The sequence below is a fragment of the Rhinopithecus bieti genome, unplaced genomic scaffold (assembly GCF_001698545.2).
Source record: "Rhinopithecus bieti isolate Rb0 unplaced genomic scaffold, ASM169854v2 scaffold_1673, whole genome shotgun sequence".
Taxonomy (NCBI): Eukaryota; Metazoa; Chordata; class Mammalia; order Primates; family Cercopithecidae; genus Rhinopithecus; species Rhinopithecus bieti.
The window spans coordinates 1,923,620-1,939,261 of NW_016804690.1; the positions used below are offsets into that span (position 1 = coordinate 1,923,620).

At 39.3% G+C, this 15,642-nt stretch overlaps 1 protein-coding gene and 1 long non-coding RNA gene across 3 annotated transcripts in view; one reads left to right on the plus strand and one right to left on the minus strand.

The window, feature by feature from the left end:
• Window positions 1–6,518, minus strand: part of MIA3 (MIA SH3 domain ER export factor 3) — a 55,078-nt gene extending 48,560 nt beyond the window's left edge. For both annotated transcript variants that reach the window (XM_017869977.1, XM_017869978.1), the window contains exons 1-2: window positions 6,368–6,518; window positions 3,344–3,477 (exon numbers count right to left, since the gene is read on the minus strand). In XM_017869977.1, coding sequence (XP_017725466.1) covers window positions 3,344–3,477; window positions 6,368–6,500 — 267 coding nt within the window. In that variant the 5' untranslated portion in view covers window positions 6,501–6,518. The remainder of the gene's footprint in view (window positions 1–3,343; window positions 3,478–6,367) is intronic.
• Window positions 6,519–6,925: 407 nt separating this feature from the next.
• Window positions 6,926–15,642, plus strand: part of LOC108528261 (uncharacterized) — a 20,760-nt gene continuing 12,043 nt past the window's right edge. The window contains exons 1-2 of the long non-coding RNA XR_001885083.1: window positions 6,926–7,036; window positions 8,097–8,160. This is a non-coding gene — a long non-coding RNA (uncharacterized LOC108528261). The remainder of the gene's footprint in view (window positions 7,037–8,096; window positions 8,161–15,642) is intronic.

The following is a 15,642-nucleotide window of genomic DNA, read 5'->3' on the forward strand; positions in this document are numbered from 1 at the left end:
AGTTGTTATATAATGATTTTGCTTTGTCTTGAATCACATTAGAGGCTATAGGAATGCCTAACAGCAAGCCTGTACCCACATAAAAGCTGTATTTTTAACAGTACATAAAATGGTATTTTGCAAAAAGTGTAAGATTTTCATAACTGCTGGCATAGCTGCAACAACAGCTTCATGGATTTCCTTTTCTTTTTTTAAAATGGTCCTTAAGCTAGATTCGTTAATCTTGCAACCACAGCTGCAAACCTCAATCTACAGCACATATCAAGCAATCAACTTTTTCTTGTAATGTCATTACTCTTCTCTGCTACTTGACAGCACTTCCAACATCACTAGTGACACCTTGTATGGGTCCCAGAGTGTTATTCAAAGTTTATAGTATTGCACTAAACACAAATACATGAAAACCACAAGAGATCACTTTTTACCACTATACAATTGACTGGAGAGGTGAACTGCTCACGTGGAAATGACATGGAAATGATGCAGAAATGACAGTGTTACATGGCATTTTAAGTGGATACTCACAATACTTGAGCTCACTAGAACAGCAAAAGGAGGTGGCTATGAAATATATAGTACAGTATGTAGTACAATTAATTTATGCAATTGTGATTTAATATTTTATCTTTACATGTTTACATTTCTCTCGACTGAAAGGTGCCATTAAGATCTGCGTTTGTGTGTATGTTTTGATAAATTGTAACTTTTTATACAGATTTGTGTATGTCTTACGGTAGTAAAGAATAAAATACACTACGATCTACATGTAGCTTACATACTAATATCTAACTTTTTCTTAATTTTTTTAGTAATTTCTACGCTATGCAGTCTGAGAGTTTTTAACAAATTATTGCAAATCTCCACAAAATTTTACAGTTTATTTATTGAAAGAAATCTGCATTATAACTGGACCCACAGAGTTGAAACCTGTGTTGCCCAAGGATCAACTGTATTTGCGGATATGATGTGCTATACTGCCATTTTCCAAAAGGATATTACAGGTAACTGGAGACAAAACAAAATTACAATGTAATACACACTAATCTGCACACCAAGCTTTTGTTTCATGCAAACCAGAATCTCTATAGAAAATAATTCCATTCATTTTCAGCACTAGTAAAATGTGCCCTCTTGAGAAACACACAGTCTTTTACTAGCTACTGTCTGAAAGGAAGAGGTATGCCTTCCAATCATTAAAGGAGGAGGTGGCATGTAAAACAAATGCACGAAAAGAAAAAAAGACCGTTATATCACCAATTCACAAAACACCTCCATTCATGAGCGCTCTCGTTCTATCTGAAAACTATCTGAAAGCCAGTAGTACTAGTAAAATACTGCCGTGGAGATTCGATAAGGGCAATTAAACTCTGTGTTATTGGCAGATCAAGTCTAAAATGCTAAGAAACCAAAAAAGACTGCAGAATGAAAACTAAGAAACAGAAACGAGAATCATTTTGAAAGCTGAAGACAGAGTTTTAAAATTCCTAAGAATAATGTTCATCAAATTAGAGGGGAGACTATTTTATTAAGGGAGAACCTGGAAAAAGGAAACAAATCAGAGGTAGAGGTATATAGAGAAAGGGAAATACTATACATTTATCTTCCTCAATCTTTGTCAATTGGGACCACAGGTGGCATCTCATTTCTTATGATTTGACAAAAAAAAAAAAACATAGGTCCACATGACAAGAAGCAATCTTTATGTCTAATTTTGCTTTCATACATCATTTCTGCCAAGGTACTATTGATTTCTTTTGGGCAGGGGGTGGTGAGGAAAGTAGAGTATTACCTTAAGAGAACAAATTCTGCATAAGATAATATCAGGACAAATACAAATAAATGCCAATGCCCTGTAAGGAAATACTGAAAAGGAAGACAGATAAGGCATGAGCCTTTCCATTAAAGAGTCTTCGACTTTATGTGAGCTAAGACAGTATACAAATTGACTGCCACACAAAGCAGTAAAGCAAATGCCACATGAACAGTGCAAACAAAGTGCCACCTAAACAATCACCAGGCAGCAAAGATCCCTTCTGGCTGGGTGCCGAAGGCAGCGTTCCTTAAGAAGGCAGGATGAGAGGTGCGACCCAGAAAGACTGACAGGACATCCAGAGGTGAATATGTGAATGAGCAAAACTGCAGTGGGAAGAAAATGTTAAATCAAGTTCATTCATCCAAATGCTCAAAGATGAGGAGTGAAAAAAAAAAAACTTAACTGTTCTATGAAAACCACAGCCTAGGTACATGGAAAAACACTTCCAAGAGTAAAGAATAGCAACAAATCTCATTAGGCAGACTTGAAAGAAACAGAATAGATTTGTCTTGGTATGGAGTGAGCCACTTGGGATGCTCTCTAAATAGGAGAGCTGAACCTGACCAGCGGTTGTTTCCCAAGATTACTCCTGAGGAACCTGGAATGCCAAAAAAAATCAGTCTATTTTTCCCAAGGGGATTTCTTATTTTCTCTTTGTTTGTTTGTTGTTTTATTGAGAGTGAAAACTTTCATAGTTGGGATGAGTATTTCTCTAAGTGGGGACAATCCTAAAGATATCGAGGACGCTTACTACTTAAAGTAAAAACACAGTCCACACATCACGTTTTCTAAAAAGGAAAAGACAATAACTCATAAGACAGGCCTCTCAATTAGGTCACTCCCAGTGAATATCCTCGTTAAAAACACTAAAGCATTGATTGCCATGTCTGGTATCAGGGCACCCATAAAATCAGCTGGGAACAGAGCCCCTTGGGTAACCTCCAGACACAAGTGTCTGAAAAGCAGGACAAGGATGACCCCAAAGCTGCAAACAAAAATACAAACAAGAAAGCACATGGGAAACACAACATTTTGCTTTTTTACAGACTTATAATAGCATAGATGATTAGGGAACTGTTCCCAAGACTGCCACTTTTTCATAAATAAAAATATAAACAAAGAAATACACATAAAATCAACTTTAAACTTACGTGTCTGAAACACTCTCTCAAACATAGTTTACATAGTAAGTCTAATTCCTAATTCCTATGAATCCTTCCTTTTTGAAGCAATGAAGTAAAGAATTTTTCAGCTCTTACCATTTCAACCCCTAATATGTATGGAGCATCCTAGAGGTTGACGCTGAGGGGAACTTGCCAGAATCAGTTCTATTTCAGAAGGCTCTGCTGAACCCCTACTCTGTGCGGACCCAAGGTCTGCTGGGTACACAGGGCCATCTTTTTTCACAGTCAGGCAGAGAGGACAGGTTAACTCCATCAAGCGTCCCAAGAAAATGCAGTCATTTAAATCTACAGTGCTAGAGAAGCCAGTAAAAATTAAGCAAATAAAGTATGTCAAAATTTTACTTACACTTCCAGCCCAAACTTCAGGCCATGCCCTTGCCAGTTTATAGTAAACATATACAGGATCACCTTTTTTAAAATTCACAAAACGACAATCTGGGCCTGTGAAATCTTCTAGAGCCTCACCGCGGTACATTAACACTGTATATAAAGACAGAGAGAGAAAAAAAATAGCCAGATATCAGGATTCAGTGTTCACAGTGCATATTGATTTATCAGGAAATATAACAATCCCACTATAAACAACAATCAAGTTTTTCCAGTACTCTCTGGAATTTCTTTCATATGCTCAAAGAAAGTATCTCAAATCCTTAGAGCTTTACTGCTATATATCATATCTTCTGCAAGCAGACAGGGGAAAGGAAAACCTTCTCTATTTTCTCTATGGATAATATTGAGAAACAAAAGCAACGTGTCAACTGCCACACATGGCTTTTCTCACCCAAGTGAAACTCTCGATTCCCTCTCTAACCTTCTAGTCCTCAATCTTTTCTGTTTCATATTCATAAAAAGCTTCCTTTTGCAAATGGGTAAATTCAAGCCCAGATGATGACTAGCTTAAGCATGACTACATGAAGGGTAATAGGGAGCTAGAGTACCCAGGAACTCCCAAGAGGTCAATTAACTTGAACTAACCACTAAAAGTCTCTATCTTCAAGTGGCTGTAACCGCTACTATGTAGCAGTAAACACTGTCAATTTCATTGGCAGCCAAGTTGTTCCCTCAGTACAGTGTCTGGATAAATTAATGGGGAAGGATATCTATCACACCCTACTGTAGATTCAATTACATCACAAGGGAATCTTTTCTGAAAGTAAATAATGTTGACTGTATCCAACATTAAGTTTCAAAACAAAGGAAAAAATACCCTTATGTATATTTTTCTATAAACAAAATCAAAAGTCGATATCCCATTTGGCTGGGACTAAGCAAAACTATGAGAATACGTCAGTAATTCAATCACGCTTGATCTAGAAACTGGTAGAAGCAGTACTTTATTTTTGTTGACCACATACACAGCTTCCCATGTAAGATGAAATGGACAATAAATAGGCTGAAATAGCAGAGACAAAGAAGGATGAATGGAAATAAGATTTTTTCCAAAAGCCAATTTGCTATAAAATACATTAAAAACGTGCCTTTAAATGGCTGTACATGCATATAGATTTGGAAGGGGTTACTTGTTTTTTGAAGCTAAACTCTGATTATTTTCCAATATGTCGGCTTTGTAGCTCAGATATAATTGAGTGTGAGGCCAGGTTTAAGGTGATGGACAATTTAAGGTTGGGAATAAGATCAGAATTGAAAATGGCAATGTTTTTCTTGCTCCCCCTTATAATAGATCATAGAGGATTTATAATATCAGAGGCCAAAAAACTGTGCCCTGTGGAACAGCTATTTGAAAAGCACACAAGGGCACCATACACACTCACATTACTAAACACTTTATACAACACAACACACACGCATCTAGATCTTGCTCCTGTTGATGCCTATTGTATTTGGTTTACTCTGAACACATACCATTTCTCAAGTTATGTTACAACCGTGAGCTCTTCTAACATCACGCCTTAGTACTGAAGAAGCATCAGTGATGTGATGATTCTCCAGGTACCTGTTTTGAGGAACCCAGGCAGGGCAACGCTTGCAAGCAAAGAATACCAACTATCTTGCCATTGCCAACGGCAAATGGGTAACAGTGTGGTTTTGACCCAAGAAAACTAAAGGGAAAAATCATGGCAGTTGTACCGCTTTTGTAGTGTTTATTTACATCAACCATAGGATTATCTCTGGGAATGGCTTCACACTCATTAGAGATCACTTTTCTTAATTAGTGTTGTAGAGCTACAAACAGTTCCTATTATGAAATGTGGTTTTCATAACATCAGTTTGAATATAAATAGCTAAACCGTAGGGTTCTTGCCCTTCTTAAAATGAATACTTTTCTATAGGTATTGCTTAACAATGTATGAAAAATCGTTTCTGCAGCGGCTATCGGTAAGTTACAAGGTTGGGCCTGCCTGGGAGGCCCTAAAATGATCCTGGTCCAGCGAACACAGAGGGAAGAGGTTTCAACACACAAGTGGCTAAGGCTAAACCAAGCTTGGCTTATGAGACCCTTGGAGTATTTACTGTCATTCCTGTAATAACCCTCTTCATCTGAGCCTGAAGATCTGTGCCCTCTCCACCGCCCACCTCCAATCCCAGACTGGAGAGCAATTCCGCTTCCTGCGCACGGAAGAGGAGGCTGCCGGTCCCAGGTGGCCGGTGCAGATCCTCGGTCTCTTCGCAGAGCGAAAGATTTTGGTCTTCCTGCAGCCCTGCCTGGCAGTCTGCAAGGAGGAATCCAAGCACAGAAACGACAGGACTGATCAAAGTCGGGGCAGAGACCTCGGAATACAATGTGTGCTTGGACTCCGGACTCGTCCCAAACCTAAACTCCCAATTTCTGTTCAAAAGGCGGTACAAGCCCAAATCCCAATAAAGCAGAAGGGCAAAGGAGCAGCGCCAGAGAGCCTTTCCTGAGAAACCCCACCATCAACCTGCCACTGGGAAAACGCCCACCGGCATCTGAGCCCTTAGCGCATCTGCCGGGGTATTGCACCCACCGAGGTCCCCGCAGCGCGGGCAGGAAAGCTTTGGCTGCGGCGTGGGGAGCCCAGACGCGCGGCGCGCAACCACATCTACCCTCCCAGCCCGGGCGGATGGCGGGGGGTGGGAAGGGGACGCTGTGAGCCACTCCTGGGGAAGCCGGGGACCACCGCAAGCAACCCCCAGCCCCAGCAGAGGAAAATAAAACGCTGGCAACAAGTGGGAGGTGCAGCCCCCCATGGTCAGACCCGCGGGGCTGGGCGCTAACAGAGCGGGAGAAGGCAGGCATAGGGACCCGGAGCGCGCCCATTCCCGCGTTCCGCCCGTCCCGCCCGCGACCCCCGGGACTGCCCGCTGGGCTGCGGAACTCCGGCCCCCGCACAGCCGAGGCGGCGCCGCCGCGGAGACCCCGGGGCCAGCCGCCCACCGGCTCACTCACTGCTGCATTCGTCGTCCGCGCAGAGTTTGTGCTCCGCGAAGCGCCGGCCAGTGCTGGGGTCCAGCTGGCCCGGTACCCGCCAGGGCAGCCCGAGCACGAGCAGCCAGACGAGCAGCCCAGGCGCCGCAGCCATGTTGTGGTCACCTCGGGGAGCCGGTGACGCGGAGGAGGAGGCCGGGAGACCGCGGCGGATGGGCGGGGAGGCGGGATGGGACGGGGACGGCGGCGGACGGCGGGACGGGCGGGACCGGGACAGGACGGGCAGACGGGGCAGCGCCGGGGGCGAGTGGGAAGCACGGAGGGGCGGTGCCCGGGAAGGTCTGAGCAGTTTTCGACTGACACGTCAGCAGAGGCTCTAGGAGGGATGCGGGAGACCTCCAGGAGGAGGACTGGCAGCCGCCTCGTCCTCTCCGCGAAGCTTTCTCCTCTGGTCGCTGCCTTGGCAACCAGGACTCTAAGTGTTCTCCCTCGTCCAATCACCTGCCTTTGCCCCAGTCCCTCGCAGAACCCCCGCGTGACTCCCTTCGTTGTTCACCCCTCCCTGCGCGCTAGGGTCCCTCAACCCTGCGCCATCTCAACAGGTCCCTTCTGGCCCTTTCTTGCAGCTTCTGGTTTGTGGCCTGTCCCGAACCAGCGCCCCTCCACTTCACCCCGCTACCCCCACTCTTGGTATGGTACCTCCTTTTCTGAACTACCAAATCCCACCCGCGATTTGCCACTGTTAGTCTCTGGTTTCAGGCTCCCTCCCCTTCAGCCTCCCAGGGCTTCCTTGGGGGCACCATCCCGTGATGCTCTTTACGAAAGGGAGAGGTGAATGGAATAGGGGGCTGAGGATGTAAATCAGAGCCTGTGGCCTGCTTGGTCTTTAATAGAAATGGGTAATGTTCCTTGGGCTGAGATCTTGAGATTCCTAGATCTATATCCATAGGGAAAAAGTAAACTAATTCAATAACAGTGTGATGAGCTTCCATTTTGTACTTATTTCATACCTGACATTGTATAAAGCACCCAGGGTGGTGTGAGAAAGAACCTTGTCTAAACAAGTCCACGACTTAGTGAAAACCAACTGACATGAAAATAACTAAACAATAAATGTCAGAGTAGGGAAAACTAGTTAATAGCAGCTAACATTTATTGAGTACTTTATGCCCAGTTGTTATTCTAGGGTCTTTCTACATATGAATTAAGATTAATTTAATCTTCACAACAATATCACCTTAGAGTAGTAGGTCCTATTATGATCCCCACTTCAGAGATGACTACCATAAGGCATTCAAACACCTAGTGAGTGATGGAGCTAAGATTCAAACCCAGGTGGTATGCTCCTTTTTAATCACAACTCTGTAAAGCCTCCATCAAGCAACAAGCAATTTTTGTACTTTTTTTTCTGAGTAGGAAAACAAAATCTTATTTAAATCATATTATAACTGGATTATTTATATGTGCAATTAAAAAAGCGGGGGATGGCATGAGCAGGTCAGCCCAGAGAAGAGTGGCTACAATGCTCTCCAGCCCTGGTTGAAGAACTTGGCATTTTTCTGTGACCAGGAGCTTCTCATTGCAGTCTCTAAGGTTATTCATCAACCTTGAACAACAAACCCAGCAGCTGGTTTCCCAAACAAATCGTATTATTTAAAAGCAAGAAGAAAGAATGTGGCTTGTCTGTGCAATCCATTATACTGAATAAGGAAAAAACAGTAAACAGATGCTCACTAATTTTTGTCTGTAGGAGCCGTGAGAGATCCTATTGGGCCAATGTAACTCCAATGCTGTCCTGAGAAAATACACATTTGGTAAGGTCATGGACAAGCACTCTCTATCCAAGTAGTAGTTCTGTTCATTCTTCATTTCTTTTCTACTGTGTATTTATTGGTTTTAATATCTTAGATGTGTCTAATAGGCATCTCTAACAATATGTTGAAAACCAAACTCTATTTTTTTCTCTCAAACTCTGCTCCTTTCAGTCTTCCCTATTTGAGACAGGAATAGGAATGACAATTTAATTCCTATCTTTCAGGTGCTTAAGCCAAAAACATACAAACCATCCTTGACCTCTTTTCTCTCACACCCGAGTCCAATCCATCAGACAATCCCATGTCTTTTTTAATAGCTTCATTGAAGTGTAATTAACCTACAATAAATTGCACATGTTTAAAGGGTACAATTTGATAATTTTTGACATATGTCTACACCCATGAGACCATTACCACAATGAAGTTAATTAACATATTCATCACCTCTGAAAGAGTTCTTATGATCCTTTATAATCAATCCCTCCCTCCCTTCTTCCAACTGTCTTCAGACAACCTTCTGTCACTGCAGATTGGTTTGCATTTTCTAGAATTTGATATAAATGGAATAATACAGTATACATTCTTTGTCTGATTCTTTCACTCAGCATAAATATTTGAAATATTAAGAATCTGACCACTTCTCCCCATCTCCAGTGCCAGCAGTGCAGGCCAGGCCACCCATCTCTCACCCGAATAACTGCAATAGCCTTGTCATTTTCTTGCTTCTGCTCTTACCCTTCCAAAGTCAGTCTCAATCGTAGCTAAAGCAATAGTTTTATGATAAATGTGGTAATGTCTCTCCCCTGCTCATAACCTTCCTGTGGCTTTCCATTTCCAAGTAAAATGCAATTACTTTTTTATGGAGTATACTGTCTTATTTAATTTTACTCCTCTCTCCTTTTTCCCTCATTTCCTGACACTCCTCCCTTGCTCTGTTGGTTCCACCCAAATACACCAAGCCTAATCCTGCATTCATGTATCTGCACTTGCAATGTTCCTTCAGTCTGGAATAATTCCCCAAATAATCTGCCTGGCTAACTAGTTTCCTCACTTCATCGTGTCTTTGTAACAGTGCCATATCTTACAAGTGAGGCCTTCCCTGATACCCCTACATAAAACAGAACTCCTTCTCATGACTAGGTGGCTCATCACCCTGCTTTATTTTTCTTTAGAGCGTTTACCACCTGCCTTATATTTATCTACTTTACTGCCACCCAACCTCCAATATAAGCTCCATGAAAGCAGGGGATTTGTCTGTTTTGTTCACTGCTGTAATGTCAGTGCCTAGAATAATGTCTGGAATATATAAGGTACTCAACAAATGGTTTGTTGAATAAACCCATGGATCTTCACATATTATAAATATATTATGCTATTAATCTAAATAAAGCATCCATAAAATGAATAGTACCAAGAGGGAATATACCATGAAAACAAAGGCATTTGGTGTCTTCCCCTCAGCGGCATCCTTAACACCAAAGACAGAACCTGAAAAGTATTTACTGTTGAATGAGGGTGTATTTGTTGCAGAGGGAGTGGATGAAATAGCACGTATTTTTTCCCTATATACTACCAGAATATTAAAGCAGATTTAAAACATGATTTTATCTTATTTCTCCTTAGATTAGAATTAATAACAATTCGTTGATGAAAAAAACAAAATTCCAAAATGATCTAATTGAATATTATTACTTTACAAAGTGAATAATATTTAATTTGACTAATATTTACTGTGCTTTTACATGAAAGGTCAGAGCTCTCTGTTACTGAAGAACTAGCTACTTAAGTGTGTAGATTTTATAGGGTTTTGATTTATCTACATTTTTGAAAAAATTACTTTCTTAAAAAGATATTGACAAGCCGGTGGATAATTAGAAGACAGTTCTCAACTGACCACAATGAAGGTAGGGGTGGTGGTTCTTCCTCCTAGAGTTTATAAAATTAGGGGATGAATCAGCATTCATTTTCACTCATAGCATTTGAATACATGGTATTGATGTTTAACATAAACTCTAATCTTACGTGTATTATTTGGTAACACTTCAAATGGAATTTTCAAATGGGTAAAGATTGAGTAAGAGTTAAAAATAAATTTGTCTAGTTTTGGGTGGAAGATACATAGAAATATAAGATTGGAGGGTTTCTGACCTCAGGGAATTTGCAGTCTAAATGAGAAAACAAGAGATATCTGAAACAAATAGGAGACATCACAATAACATATATCATTGTAAACTTGCCATGGTGCCTAGCCATGAACATCCAGAAGGTCTAACACTGAAGTTACCAGTAAGAACCTAGTCTATGACCAATGATGAAATCACTCAGTGTTTAGAGAATGGAGTAAAACATTTATTGAGGACTATAGCTTCCATCCAAGATGGAGTAACAGGGACAGGATTTACCCTTTCACATTAAACATCTAAAAGCCTGGACAAAATGTATGAAATATTTTCAGACATTGGACAATAAGCAATATAGAACAGTAATCCCTAAGATAAACTTGAAAGATGAGATGAGTACTATGATTGTCCTTGCTTACTGCCTGCAGAATTTCCAGGACACAGCCAGGGAAGGGAAACTTAAATAGGAAATCTTCTTGAGTTAAAGAGACAGATTTGAGAGTCTGAGGAAGCCAATGTAGCTAGAGTTCACAGGGCAGAGTCCAAGAGAGGAAAAAAAAAAAAAGCTGCACGAAGAAGAGAGAATCGTACAGAGAGAGCTCCAGAGATCTACAGAGGATTTCCTTCAAGTCTTCAGCTGAGTAACAATAAGCATATATGTGTGAGGAACTAGCTGATGCCAGGGAAAGAACGCCAGGGAGGAATGGAAGAGACAATTGTTAGAGTGCAGAACAGTTTGTATTATCACCAGCCAGAGTAGAAAAATCTGTAATAAACAGGGCATCAAGTAAAGTATTCAGTAAAAGGGAAAAATTAGCCCAAGATTAGAGGCTACTCTGGTCCTGCCTAGCAAAACTTAAAAGCAAGCCTTGAAAAGATCAAAATGCTTCCAAGTAAATTAACTGCATTCCAGAATAAAGCTCTAGCGTATTTAAAAGAATACAAAAATATCTAACATTCAACAAGGTAAATTCATGATGTCTGGAATGCAGTGAAAAATTACAAGGTATGCAAAGAAGTAAGAAAATGCAACCCATAATGAAGAGAAATCGATCAATAGAAATTATAAAAAAAAGACACTAATGATAGAATTATTACACAAGTATTTAAACACAGTTATAGTCCATATGTTCAAAATGCTATAGGAAAACATACGTATGTAAAAGAGAAGCAAGATATAAAAACAATTGAATTCAAACTTAGGTGAAAAAAACCAATGCCTGAGATAAAAAATACACTGGATAGGATTAACAGAAGATTGTATACTACAGAAGACAATATTAGTGAGCTTGAAGATGTAGCAATATAAACTCCTCACAATGAAACCCATAGGTATGAGCTGATAGATGTACAAAGCAAAAAAAGAAAAACAAAAACTTTTAAAAAGAAAAAAAATAAAACAATGAAACATGAAGAATAAAGAGACGGAAAGAAATGAATAGACCGTCAGTGTGCACAACTTCAACCAGTCCAATATATGTGTAATTGGGGTCTCTGAAGGAGATGAAGAGACAGAAAACATTTTTGAATAAATAATGAGTGAAGGTATTCCAAATTTAATGAAAACTCACAGATTCAAGAAGCCCAACAAACCCCAAGCACAGGAAACATAAAAAAAAAAAAAAACACACACACACACAAAACAAAAAAAATCCACCAATGCCCATCAAATTGGCTAAAACCAGTGGTAAGGAAAAAAACCTGAAAAGGATCTACAGAAAATATACATAATATATAGAAAGGAGCAAAGATAAAAATGACAGTATACTTCTTTTCAGAACCATGTCAGCTAGAACGCAGTAGATCAACATTTTTAAGTTCAGAAAGAAAATAAAGTTGACATTCTGGAATTATATACCAAAGATGAGGTAAAGTCTTTCAAAGATGAGGTAAAGTCTTTTCAATGAATGATGCTAAGACAACTGAATATCCATGTGCAAAAGAATTAAGTTGAAACCTACCTCATTACCACATATAAAAATTAACTCAAAATGGATCACAGACCTAAATGTAATAGCTAAAACCATAAGACTCTTAGAAGAAAACCTAGGGGTAAATCCTGGAATAGGCAATGGTTTCTCATCTATGACACCAAAAGCACAAGGAACAAAAGAAAAGAACAGATAAATTAGACTTGATCAAATATAAAACTTCTACGCTTCAAAGGCTACCATCAAGAGAATGAAAAGACATTATATCAAAACAAAATTTAAAAAAAGAAAAATGAATAGACAGTCACAAAGAACAGAAGAAAATATTTCAAAGTAATATATCTGATAAAGGACTTGTACCTAGAATACACAAGCAACTCTTACAACTTAGTAACAAAAAGATAAATAAATAGCCCAATTTGAAAATGGGCAAAGGGGCCAGGTGTGGTGGCTCACACCTGTAATCCTAGCACTTTGGGAGGCCGAGGCAGGGGGATTGCCTGAGCTCAGGAGTTCTAGACCAGCCTGGGCAACACGGTGAAACCGTGTCTCTACTAAAATACAAAAAATTTAGCTGGGCGTGGCAGCGTGCGCCTGTAATCCCAGCTACTTGAGAGGTTGAGGCAGGAGAATCACTTGAACCTGGGAGGAGGAGGTTGCAGTAAGCCGAGATTGCACCACTGCCCTCCAGCCTGGGTGACACAGCTAGACTCCATCTCAAAATAAAACAAAACAAAACCAAAATGGGCAAAGGATTGGAATATTTCCAAAGAAAATATTCAAGGCCCTTATGCAAATGAAAGGATAGATACTCAACATCATTAGCTAGTAGAGAAGTGTAAATCAAAACCACAATGAGACACTACTTCCTAACTACTAGGTTGGCTATAAGATAAAAGAGAATAACAGATGTTGGCAAGAATGTGGAGAAATGGAAACACATATACATTGCTGGTAGGAATATCAAGTGGTACAGGCACTTTGGAAAATAGCAGTTCCTCAAGAAGATAAACATAGAATTACTATATTACCCAATAAATCTACCCCTAGTTATATAACCAAGAGTACTGAAAACTTATAGCCACACAAAACCTTGTCCACCAATGCTCGTAACAGCATTATTCATGAAAGTAAAAAATGAAAACAACCCACATGTTCATTCAACTGATGAATTAATGGTAGGTATAAACTATGGTAGGTATATCAATACAATAAGGAACGAAATAAGGATATATACTACAACATAAGTGACCCTTGAATGCATTTTTCTAAATGAAAGAACTTAGCCACAAAAAGCCACATACTGTGTGGTTCCATTTAGATGACATTTTCAGAATAGAAAAATCTGTAGACTCAGAAAGTAGGATGCCCAGGGCTGGAAGAGATGGGAACTCAAGGACTGACAGATGAAGTGTACAGCGTTTCTCTTTGGGGTGATGGAAATGTTCTAAGATTGATTGTGGTGAAGGCTGCATATCTCCGACTATACTAACAACCACAGAACTGTACACTTCAAGTGGGTGGATTGTATGGTATGCAAGTTATAGGTCAATAAAGCTGTACCCCTCCAAAAGACTCTCATGTCAAAAATTTCTAAATATGCAAAATAAAGCAAGACAAAATATGGTAAAATACATTTTCACATGCACAAATGCTGAAAGAATTCATCACTACAAGATCTACAATACAAGAAATGTTGAAGCCCTTTAGGCAGAAAAAGAATACCAGATGGAAATCTGAATATACAAAAAAGAATAAAAGAATGCCAGAAATGTATATATGTAGGCAAATATAAAATATTTTTCTACTTAAAATATATAAAACGTGTTTCTTATTTTAAAAATCTCTTTAAAAGATTATTACCTGTTTAAAGCAAACTAATAACAGTATATCACAAAATATACAATATATGTACATTAAAATGAATGACAACAAAAGTATAAAAGCAGGAGAGAAGAAATTGAAATAAAGGTCTTAAACTATAGATGAAGTGATAAAATATTCCATGAAGGTATAGTATAATAAATTAAAGATATATATTATAAACCCTGAAGCAACAACCAAAAAAGCACAGTTATAGCTAGTAAGCTCACAAAGGAGATAACATGTGGTTAGTTCAGAAGTAGATGACAAGAGTAAAAGGAAAAAAAACAGATGGGACAGATAGAAAGCAAACAACAAGGCCCTAGATTTTATCAATCATACCAATAATCACATTACATGTAAATGGTCAAAGGTGGGATTGTTAGACACAAACAATTCAAAAGCAATACCCTACTAGATGCTGTCTACAAGAAAACACACTTGAAACATAATGACAAATACATTAAATGTAAAAAAAGATAAACCATGCTAACACTAATTGAAATAGGCTAGAGAAGCCATATTAATATCAGACAAAATAGATTTAAGAGCAAAGAATATTACCAGAGATAGTCATTTCATAATGTTAAAGAAGATAACTCATCAAGATGATACAACAATTTTAAATGTATATACACTTAATAATAGAGCTTTAAAATACATGAAGCAAAAACTGATAAAAACCTAATAGGAGAACTGCACAAATAGTTGGAGATTTCAACACCTCTCTCTCAATAATTGATCGAACAAGAACCCAGATAATCAGTAAGAATGTAGAAGCCTTAACACCATCAATTAACTTGGCCTAATTGATATTTGTAGAACACCCCACTCGTCGACAACAGAATACCTATTCTTTTTAAGTTTTTGTGGAATATTTACAACAATGTCATGGGCCGCAGAACAATATGCTTTTAAAAATTCAAATTATGCAAAATATGTTCTCTGACTACATGGAATTAGAAATCAATAACAAAAAGATATCTGGAAGATCTCCCAAGTTTTAGAAACTAAATAGTATGGTTTGGCTCTATGTCCCGACCCAAATCTCATCTTGTAGCTCCCATAATTCCCACATGTTGTGGGAGGGACCCGATGAAAGATTATTGAATCATGGGGGTTGGTCTTTCCCATGCTGTTCTCATGATAGTGAATAGGTCTCACGAAATCTGATGGTTTTTAAAATGGGAGTCTCCCTGTACAAGCTCTCTTTTTGTCTGTTGCCATCCATGTAAGATGTGACTTGCTGCTCCTTGCCTTCTGCCATGATTGTGAGGCCACCCTGGCCATGTGGAACTGTGAGTCCAATAAATCTCTTTCTTTTGTAAATTGCCCAGTCTCAAATATGTCTTTATCAGCAGCATGAAAACAAACTAATACAGTAAATTGGTACCAGTAGAGTGGGGCATTGCTGAAAAGATACCCAAAAATGTGGAAGCAACTTTGGAACTGGGTAACAGGCAGAGGTTGGAACAATTTGGAAGGCTCAGAAGAAGACAGGAAAATGTGGGAAAATTTGGAACTTCCTTGAGACTTGTTGAATGACTTTGATAAAAATGCTGATGGTG